Below are 10,892 nucleotides of genomic sequence, written 5' to 3' on the forward strand. Positions count from 1 at the left end.
ATGAAGAAATAACAGATAATGCAGAAAAAATAAAACTGTCCCTTAAGAAGAGTCAGTTCATGAAAGCTGAATATATCAGAGGTAAGGCTAGTCCCTAGTTACTGTGATTTGGAACAAATCATAGAAGCTTCTTCAACTTGACCCCACACCTCATACTCCTACAAAACCCAAAAATGTTTTGAGAAAGCTGAAATCTGGTTAAAATGAATATCCAGGTCAGAAAGGGGGGGAAAATGGAATAATCTCTCTTAAACGAGTAGCCTGTACTTGTTGGGGTGATCAGGCAACCAAAGTATAGCATTATTTCCACTTTTTGGTGCTGACTCCACGTAAGACTCAGATGTTACTGGGGACAGCTGGGTAGCTTGGTGGATTGAGAGCCAGGCCTAGAGATGGGAGGTCCTAGGTTCAAATCTGGACTCAGATACTTCACAGTATTGACTCCAAGATGGAAGGTAAGGGTTTTAAAAAAAAAAAGACTTAGATGTTACTGTGTGTGTTTTTTTTAAATCCAGGTATCTGATGAATGAAATATCTGCTATCACTTGATTTCAAAGAGTTCCCTAAGGCACTAAGCCACTTAAATTTTTCGTACTCTAGGGTCAGATATGTTTAGAGAAAGATAGTGGGGCTTCAGCAAAATCTTATTAGATGATCTTAACTTAAAAAAAGAGAAATTGGTCCATTATTTCTCAAAACTAGTTTTTTGAGAATAACTACTTTTATGAAAAGGCCATCAATTTGAAAAAATCAAGAGATTTCTTAGTACTTAAACTTTATTACCAATGATGTTGTGGCAATTCCTTTACTGATGAGAGATAACCAGAAAGAGTTAGGGTGTGCAGATAGTGTTAAAGCCCTGCTGAAGAAGTGACCCTTAAAGATGCATAGAAATACATGCTATAGTTCTTATTTCATTTCATTGAGAATTTCCTCTAATGTACACCAAAGCACACCCTGGGGATATTTTAGTTTGACGAAAAAATGAGGTACAATGGGGAATATAATCTCTACCCTCAATATCTGAAGAGAAGTCACAAGGAAGAGAGACTTAGATTTCCTCTCTTTTGTCATACAGAGCAGGAGCAAGGGCAGTAAGTAAATTAGATTTAAATCTGATGTAAATAGTTAAGAGCTCTCTATATGAGAAATGGGATACATTGGGAATTAGTGAGTTCCTCATAATTAAAGGTCATAGATCATGGTTCAATGATCACTTCTGAGGGATAGGAGGATGCCTTTGTTGGGGTATGAGTTGTGGTGTAGAAGAAATTGAAAATTTAGAGAGAAGGGATGACTTAAGGGGCAACCTCCAGGGGAAGATGGAATCAAAAGTATAGAGGGTTAAATTTTAAAAGATCTACCTCACGACTGAAGCAAACAATGGGAAATGGGGCAGGTGCTTTTGAGGGGGTTTGAATTTAATGTGATTTGGCTTCTATTCTAGCTTCTTCCCCAATTTACTAAAATAGCTCTGAATTCCATTCTTATTCTAGATAGTGCTGATCACAATTCCTCCCAATGTTTAGCTTAATGATACCTGCAAACTTAATGAACACACATCACTTTCTCCCTCTTTCATCCAAAGTCAGTATAAAACTTAAAGCTCGAAGCCTTAGACTGATCTGGGTGAAACTCTGCCTCTTTTGACATCCCCCCACCCCCATCTTGATTAACTTAAGAACATTCCTTAGAATGTACTCCTATAGCCAAAGGCATTCTCACCTGTAGTTTCCTAGTTTGATGATCAGATCATACCTGTATTATCCAAAATCTTATTAAAAGTCAAGATCTTTATCAAGCTAGATCTAGAACTCTGTCAGATCTAGAACTGTCAAAGACTATAATCTTTGATTACTTTTTCCTTCTTAAAAAAAAAAAAGACAAGTACAATGACTTTTTTTAATATCCCTCAGGTATCGTGCCTGAGTTCTTAGACACACAAAATTATGAAATGGTTTGAGGAAATTTATTCCTTGGGTTCTAAGATAAAGAGAGGCAGGGTTTTCAAAAATGAAATCAACATTGAACATTTATTAAAGGTCTACTATTTGTCAAACACTGTGTTAAGAGTTGGTGTAGACAAAAAAAGGCAAAAGACAGCCTCTATCCTTAAGTAGTTCACAATTTAATGGGGAGACACAGCATGCAAACAACTATATACTAACAAAATATATACAGGATAAACTGGAAATGAACCCAGAGGGAAAGGACAAATAGATTCCCTCAGTTTTCATAATTAAAGAATAGTGTAGGTGGTGTAGTATGCCAGGCCTGGAGTTGGGAAGATCTGAGTTCAAATTTGGCCTTAGACACTTAACTAGTTTTGTGACCCTGGGTGAGTCACTCAACCTTGTTTGCTTCTGTTTCCTCTTCTGTAAAATGAGCTGGGGAAGGAAATAGCAAACCACTCCAGTATCTTTTGCCAAGAAAATCCCAAATGAGACCATGTAGAATTGAGTAAAACTTGAAACAAATGAATGATATACAACAAATCCTTACAGGTTTTTCCCCCCTGAATCTTTTCTAGTACTATTATAACAGTATGGTGACTAGAGCTATACAAAATATTTCAGGTGTGATGACACTATGATTTTATGTAAGAGTGGAGTTTTTGGGTTCATTATCAGTACTTTTCTTAAAAGATATGCAACCTCTTCTTGCCTTTTTGGCTGAAATAGTCCACTGTGCGAAGATCTAGAGGGAACCCTCTATGACTGGATTTATTTCACAAGTTATGATTAATAACTTAGTCTTTCATTATATACGTGTAATAGGAAATGACAACTTAAAGGGCAGGAGAAAGTTGGAAGATGAACAGAAGTAGGAGAAGCCATGCTACTGACAACTTATGTATGAGAAGCAGTAAAGTATAATGTCAAGGACCAGAAAATAAGATGTGAATCCTCTATCAGAGGATTTACAGAATGATATGGACAAAAGCTGCAGAATCAGAAAGCATGGAAAAGTGGTCTGTATCAAAGGCAGGGGCTACTCATGGAAACATGGCTCTACAAGTAGTGCATTACCTTGTAGTTACCCTAATTAAAATTCATCTGTAACTTTTTTGGATTATTCACAAAGACATTCAAGATCTTCCCTTAGATTTTCTCCACTAGCATGACTCTTCATTCTTCAGAAGAATTGAGTAGCATGAAAAACTATTTCTTCCTCCAGAAAAAGGATGTTAAATAAGACTAATCCTAATCACAAAGAACCTTCTCTTTATAATGCGGCCAGGAGTACTTGTTTACCCTTATTCTTAAGTTTTCAGACTCTAAGAAAACTTCTTAGTCATAATGGAACAATTCTCTGCTAACTTGAGTTTTAATAGAGCTTTTGGTAGAGAATCTTATTGAAAGTTTTAAAAAACAGAAGTATCTTCCAGATTTAGAGATCCTCTAATCCACAAAGCATGCAAAATCCAAGATGCATTTCCTTCAGGATATAGTGCTTCTCTTTACAAACTGGCAATTTCCCCAAACTCAGATTTGGGAAATGACAGTTTGTCAGTTCCAAGCTGTCAGTTACATTATTCCATCCTGTCTAGAAGATCCTTGCTTCTCTGTGTATACATAGTATAACCATTTTTCAGGGCCCAAATGAAATCCTACTTTCTCTAAAAGCTCTTTTCTGACTCCTTGTTTTCTCCTTCCAACTGCTATAATATTCATTGTTTTAAAAGAATAAACTTTTATTGATATCTTCTGTTTCTTACATCATCTTAAGTTATTCTGAAGTATACCTACTCCTAGAGAACCATCTTATTTAACAAAGAGTAGTTTTAGAGAAAGAAAACTTGAGCACCACTGATCAACATAATGAAAAAGATCAAAATGTGTAATTGCTAACATCTGTGGACTCCTCACCTTGACAAAGGGACGGATGGGGATGAGGTAACTAAGTGGCTCAGTGGACAGAACCAGACCTGGAGATGGGTGTTCCTGGGTTCAAATCTGACCTAAGACACTTCCTAGCTTTGTGACTCTGGGCAAGTCATTTAACTCCCATTGCCTAGCTCTTATTCTTAGTATTTGATTATAAGGTAGAAGGGTTAAAGAAAAAAGATTGTGTGGAGTATCCTCTATCTCTTCATTTGAGTCCTGCTTGACCATTATAATTGTTATATTTACTTTTGGGTACGTAGTTCCCCTCCCCCATTTACATTGTTGTAGCTAATGTGTATAGTTTTCTCAATTCTGCTTACTTAATGCTGGATCAGTTCATATGAGTTTATTCCACACTTCTCTTTATTTGTCACATGCATCATTTCTTATAATACAGCAAAATTCCATTACATTCATGTACCACAATTTGTTTCACCATTCCCTAATTGATGGACAAATAATTTGTTTTGAATTTTTAGCTATCACAAAAGAGCTGCTATAAATATTTTGGAGTATATGGGGATTTTCTCATTGATGGGCTTCCTTAGGGGTATAAATCCAATAATGGAATCTTTGGTTCAAAGAGCATAGAAATTTTAGTCATTTTACTTTCATAATTCCAAATTGCTTTCTAAAACCGTTATGCCATTTCACAGCTCCACTAACAATGTATCAATGTCTCTCATTCCACAATTCCTCTGACTAGTGCTACTTTTTGTCAATTTGCAGGTGAAACATCAGGGTTGTCTTGATTTTCATTTTTCTTATTATTAGTGATTTGGAACTTTTCCTTTGCATGTCTAGTGCCTGACACATAGTAAGTACATAATAAATGCTAGTTTTGACTGGATTAGAGGATTCTATGGTTCCTTCTAGCATCAAATCTGTTACCTTAATCATATGATCAAAACAAAGGTCTTATAATCAATTACGGTAAAGTGTTTTGCTAACCTTATTAAAGTGCCATTTGAATTTAAGCCATGATTATTAGAATTATATATTGAAGATGTGGTAAAAAACATTATTTCATAGGATCCTACTATATAGGCTGGGTTAGTTTTTCTTTAAAAGGCCCTGAAATAGTATTTGAGACACAATTAGTCCTGGAAGCTAAAGTTCAAACCATTCACTTAGTTTCCTAGGTGGCCTAAGTTCAAAAGCCTGTATAGGAAGGGTCAGGATCTCTTCTTTGATGTTTCTGATCATCTGACTAGCATGGCCAATATAGAGACAGGAAAACTGTTCAAATAAATTAATATTTGCTGAATATCTTTTCAATTCTAGAGTTATACATTTATTTTTGTTAATCTGCTAGATGTTTGATCAATGTCTTATTTGGTTCTAATACTGACCTGAGTCAGGTCATTGGTCCTAGATAAGTCTGAGTTAAGCCTATAACACTGGATATCCTTGATAAAAATATGAGTTTATAATAGTTTACTTTTTCAGTCATATAATTGAGTAGTGAATGAGTCTTAGTACTGTTTTTTGACTACATAAAGACATTTAATCAAACCAAATGTAGATTTAAGCTCTCTTTTTAACAGTTATCTTAAATCTTAATGGAGGAGCTATGGTTTCTAATCCTAGAGAAGAATATTTATATTGATGAAATTATCAAATAGATACATTAAAGCATATTTGAGCAATTATTTAAGCAACAGCAAACTAATATAGAACTTAAAAACGTCTGTACTAGAATTGATACTAAATACTGGTCATAAGGCTGAAGAACAGCAAGGGCTAGGCAACTGGGGTTAGTTGACTTGCCCAGGGTTACGCAGGTAGGGAGCATCAGGGGCCAAATTTGAACCCAGGACCTCATATTGCTAGGCCTTCTTTCAATCCACAGAGTCAACTAGCTGCCCCTTATATAGGACTTAAGTTTTGACCACAACAATCCTATAAGATCCGTAGTGCTAAGTATTATTCCCACTTTACAGATGAAGAAAAAAGTTCAGATTAATCATACAGCTAGAAAGTTTTTGAGCTGGGATTTGAAGCTTTATCTCCTGACACTGAAGTGTGCTCTGGAATGCATTCTTGCTTTAATTATACTTTAAACAGCAGGTATTTAACTGATATTGAATGAACTCTCTTTAAAGCAGTGGGATAGTCTTTTCTTATAAGATTAAGAAATTTTGCTTTGATTTAATGTATATATAACAGGTATCATATTTTTTAGTCTTGACATTGGGTGGGGGAAGGGTTGGAAGAGAAATTTGAAACTGAAAAAAAAAATCCTGCTAATCTTTTACAGTATCAACACAGGCCTGTTTTATATCACTTTGTAAGATAATAAGCAAATCATCCCTAACTTCTGGAGGACAGTGCACCCACATGTGTGTATATACATATATATACTTTTATGGCAAGTCTCTGGTATCTCAACACTGTTCATCAAGTATTATAATGTATACAAACTTGGTATAATGATGCATACGGTTTTCTAGGAATTTATGTATACAGGGCTTGGTCTTTTATACGTTTTTTTTTTCCTTTAAGACTCAGCAACAAAAATAAAACTGCTCCAAAGACATCAAAAGATCTGTTTGATATACATTATACAACTCTGATGTAGTTGCCCAGTTCCAAAAGCTGAATAGATGACTGGAAAAGCAGGTGGTGGACACTATTTTTATCTGGTTTGTTGTAGGATCTTAGACAGGGCAATAATTTTCAAATTAATGGCTTTGGTTTCCTGATGTCTAAAACAAGGTTAATCAAATATTTGGTAATGATTAGAATTTAAGATTAGTCACCTATTTTCATAAAACAAAGAGCAGGAATAGGCAACCAGTAGAGTAAAAAGAGTTTTGGATTTGCATTCAAAGGACCTGGACTCATATAGTTCTGACCTTGGGCAAGTCACAATCTTTAGAGACTTTAGTTTCTCATTTGTAAAATGAGAGAATTGGTCTAGATAGTCTCAAAGAACTCTTTCAAATCTAAATCTATATGACTCTACAAACTATTTTACAGAAAAGTCATACCTTCAATATGTACTCTAGGGTATAAGCAACAATATATCAGAAGCCACTAAAAGGAAAGGATAGTAACAATTTGTACAGAAATAAAAAAACCTTCAGGGTTTAATATCTCACACCCTCATCTTCTCAAATATATTCAACCTCTGTTATCAATATCTACAGCCACATATTGCCTGAGGTCATTTATAATTTCTACCAGACCAGCATCAAGAAAAAGGTTTTCATTTGGAGAATAAAGTCATACCATTTTATGGTATGGGCTACAAATTGGCTGATGTTATGAACTAATTAATAGATAATTAAGTTCTATGATAATTGGCACTTTTGTCTATTCACAATGCTTTAGACTTTTATAAAAGCCAAATCAATTCTTGTTTGATCAGACTGAATCCAAAGCTCTTTTCTTCAGAGCATGCCTGCTTGGTTGTGGGTCAGATGCTATAATGAAGAATAACTTTTCAAAATCTTCAAAGTGGAAGCCTTGGAGATACCACCCACTTCCACAGCTACAATTATCATGTCTATTTAAGTAATCCTCAATTTTATATACCTAATTCTAAATTTCCTCTCAGCTCCAGTTTTGTACTAAAAATTAAAATCATTATGTCCAAAATGGAACCAAATCTTCCTCCCCCATATCTGTTCCTCCTTCCAACTTCCCTATATTTATTAATGGCACAATCTTCCTCTTAGTGATTATGGTTTGAAATCTCAGAGCCATCTTTGATTTTTTCCCTCTTGTACCTCATGATTCAGGAGTTTCCAAGTCCTCTTAAGTCAGTACCATGAATGAATGAATGAATTACTCTCATAATTATTTTAATCTCTCCTCTCAAATTGCACCATCCTTCTTCAGGTCGCAATCATCTTTCACCTAGACTACTGTAATTTTCTCTTAAGAGTCTTCTCAATTCTCTTCCCCTTCAAATTAATCCTTCTTATAGCTGCCAAATTAATTTTCCAAATGCAAAGATATGACCATCTAACTGCCTGGTCAAAAAGTTATGGATCTCTAACTATAGGATAAAATTCATCTCTTTTTTTCAAAGAAGGCTCTATTTAAGTATCCCTCCTCCAATAAGCTACTCTCACTCCTTAGATCAAGTGATCTTCCCTTGCCCATATTGTATTCTACCTTGTATCATAGTTATATACCTGTCACAATCTCTCATATTAGGTTTTAAGTCCTCAAGTTCAAGGCCTGTGCTATTCTTTACCTTTGCACCCCCAGTGTTTAAAACAAAGCAGGTATTAATTAAATGAAATGAGATTTACTCACTGATCTTCTGTTCCAAAAAACTTCACAAAGAAGCACTTCTTTCCACGAGGTTTCTTCAAGTCTTTGGGTGGATTTACAATCTAGAGGATAAAAGGGGGAAAAAAGGATCAGTTATGATAATTGAATTCATATTTATTAAGCATATAACATGAGACACTATGCTAAATGTTAGAGATATAAAGAAAAAATAAAGCAGTATCTGCCCTTGAGAAGCTTACAAAGCTTACCAATAGAAATCTTTCTTATATCTTTAGCTTTCCAGAGAAAAACATGAAAAAACACAATGAGGAGAATTTTTACTAAAATATCCTTTGCTCAAGACACACTCTTCCACAATGTTATTTTTCTATTGTGATAACTGAAAATCTCCCAATATCCAAGATCTTATTGATTGGTACTTATGACATAACAGAGATGTTCTAGTACTTCAAAAGAGATGTGAACTAATTGTTAAGATTACTTGACTTGCAACAGAATAATGCCAGTAATATCTGAGTTTAGTATTTCAATAAGGATCATGTACATGCTACTGGAAAAACATGGACATCTTTTGAAAGATGATCAAAGTACAGAAGGAGAAACAAGTGACAAATACATGATTAGAGTTGTGGATTCTTAAGGGATTCTAGATTTTTAAAAAATCGATGAAAATATTTCATTAACTTGTGTCAAAGAAAAGAAAGAGGACAAAAGGATATTTGGAGAACTATGATGGGCTCTTTTGTATTACATCTAAGATGTCAAATCTTGACAAGTTAGTTGTTACTAGAATCAACAAAATCATAAATTTAGAGCTGGAAGTGACCCATATTATAGCATTAAATTTCCTCTGATAAGGAAAGTGAGGCCCAGAAAGAAGTGATTTTGTTAATGATCTATTTCATTTATCTATGGAATAAGCAGTAAGATTCAACGTTTAATATAGATCCTCTTGACTTCATATTGAACTTGCTCTACCACAAATCACTGCATTGGTGTCACTTTTTTTTTAATGTAAAAGATTTTGGCTTCTGATTTAACAAATCTTGGTCCTCCACATTTAAGTATTTTCAAGCATTTATGATCTAAACTAAAGACAGAATTAGTTTGCTGGATAATTTTACCTCTTCCCACAAGTTACTTCAATAGAAAACAGAGATTCTCCCACTTTCTGAAACAGGAGGAGATTCTGATAGGCAGTTTATTCATACCAAAATAAAAAGATACTTTAATTATTTAGACTTTCAGTAATGATTCTTATTTTCCCCATAACAAACTTTCTGAAATGTACCTCCTCTAGCATAAACGCACTTACCTTTCCTGGCCAAGGAGGATACCTGCCCAGCTTCCCCCTAAAAAAAAGCAGAGAGTCAGCTCCTTATACTCGAAAAGCCTGCCCATCCACTTCTTCAACCCATCTTGCCTATAATTTAGCTCCCAAATCTGTGCTCACACCTTCTAACTACAAGAACAAAGCTCTAAATCTTCCTTATGAGAGACTTCTCTCTTCTCTTTCAAAGTGTAGTTTTACTGTTTCAAACGAAGCCTTCTTAGTATCAAGAAATGAATTATACAGGCCAGCAGCAGTAACAGTAAATCTTTCTTTCTTTAGCAGTCCAGGGGCCACGAGGGGAGGATAAGAACATACTGCGATCTTTGCCAGGCTTAGAGCGCACAAGAGAAGTCCCTCCCCCCACTATTTCTTCATAGAACTGAGCCAACGGTCCGGTTTCAACACCACAGTTGGTCCCCGCGGACTCGCTGCCTCTGTGGTTCGGTCCGGTTACTTCGTTGCGCAGCTAGATAGAGACCTGTCCCACCAAACAAACCTCAGGGCTTGGTCACCTGGATCTTCCTGCCAGCGAGTCCCGACTCGACCCCTGGGACACGGTGACCCAAACAGCGTACGATCTGAGCTCACCCCATGGCACCAGCTGGCGCCGACAGCGCCCCGCCGGCCGTACTCTCCCCCTACCAAACCCAGGCGCCAGGAGACACCCCAGGGAGAGATCCAGCAGCGAGGCTCTAAAACAGAGAGACTGCCCATTGAAGCACCCCCTCCCGCCTTCGGCCAGCCCCCTTTCCCCCAAGGGCCGGGCTGCCCCTTCCGTCCGGCGCCTCTCCCCACCCCAGCGCCCCCTCCCTTGGTGCCTCCTCCGTCCGTCAGTCCCCTTTCCTCGCTGCCAGTACCTAGAGACGTGCTGGAAGGCCCAGAGCCTCTGGGGCAGGGCTCGGAAACTGTAGCTTAGGGCGGGACCCCAACGCTCCTTGGTCACCCCATCTTCCCGAAGGGGCCCCGCTGCTACTCACCATACCAAGTCTCCGAGCCGCAGACTCACAGTCGCCATCTTACCGACTTAACCACCCACAGCGCACGGGCTGCCGGGACTTCAGGCTACCTCGGTGCCGCCCATTGGCGTGGCTCTTTCCACGTGACAGGGGCCGGCTGTCATTCCCACGCTGTTCCGTGACGCCACCGCGTCCTCGAAAGGCATTGGGTAACTTCTCTGCACGTGACCTCAACGCCGGGCCTCCTCGCGCCGAACCCCTAGACTTCCCGTTACCCCTCCCCCCATTTTCACCTCCCGCTCCCCCTCCCCCCGGCTCCGGCGCGTGATAAGCGAGCGCCCCCCGAACCGTGACGGCTGTAGCTGAGAGGACGGGATCGTAACGGGGGCGGCTACGACTGTGGGGACGCACGGAGCCGAACAGCTGACAGATCCGGCCGCGCGCCTTGCCCCGCCCCCCCGGCAGCGC

At 37.9% G+C, this 10,892-nt stretch overlaps 1 protein-coding gene across 13 annotated transcripts in view; it reads right to left on the minus strand.

Annotated features, from left to right (window-relative positions):
* Positions 1-10,547, minus strand: part of GLYR1 (glyoxylate reductase 1 homolog) — a 42,044-nt gene extending 31,497 nt beyond the window's left edge. For 5 of the 13 annotated variants that reach the window (XM_056806119.1, XM_056806118.1, XM_056806117.1 and 2 more), the window contains exons 1-3: positions 10,446-10,547; positions 9,451-9,487; positions 8,157-8,236 (exon numbers count right to left, since the gene is read on the minus strand). In XM_056806119.1, the coding sequence (XP_056662097.1) occupies positions 8,157-8,236; positions 9,451-9,487; positions 10,446-10,483 (155 nt within the window). In that variant the 5' untranslated portion in view covers positions 10,484-10,547. Of the gene's footprint in view, positions 1-8,156; positions 8,237-9,450; positions 9,488-9,590; positions 9,765-9,964; positions 10,261-10,325; positions 10,347-10,445 lie in introns of those variants that run through there. The other 8 variants (XM_056806116.1, XM_056806114.1, XM_056806113.1 and 5 more) reach the window with 6 other exon arrangements.
* Between the last annotated feature and the right edge of the window lie 345 nt (positions 10,548-10,892).

Source organism: Monodelphis domestica, chromosome 7, assembly GCF_027887165.1.
Source record: "Monodelphis domestica isolate mMonDom1 chromosome 7, mMonDom1.pri, whole genome shotgun sequence".
Taxonomy (NCBI): Eukaryota; Metazoa; Chordata; class Mammalia; order Didelphimorphia; family Didelphidae; genus Monodelphis; species Monodelphis domestica.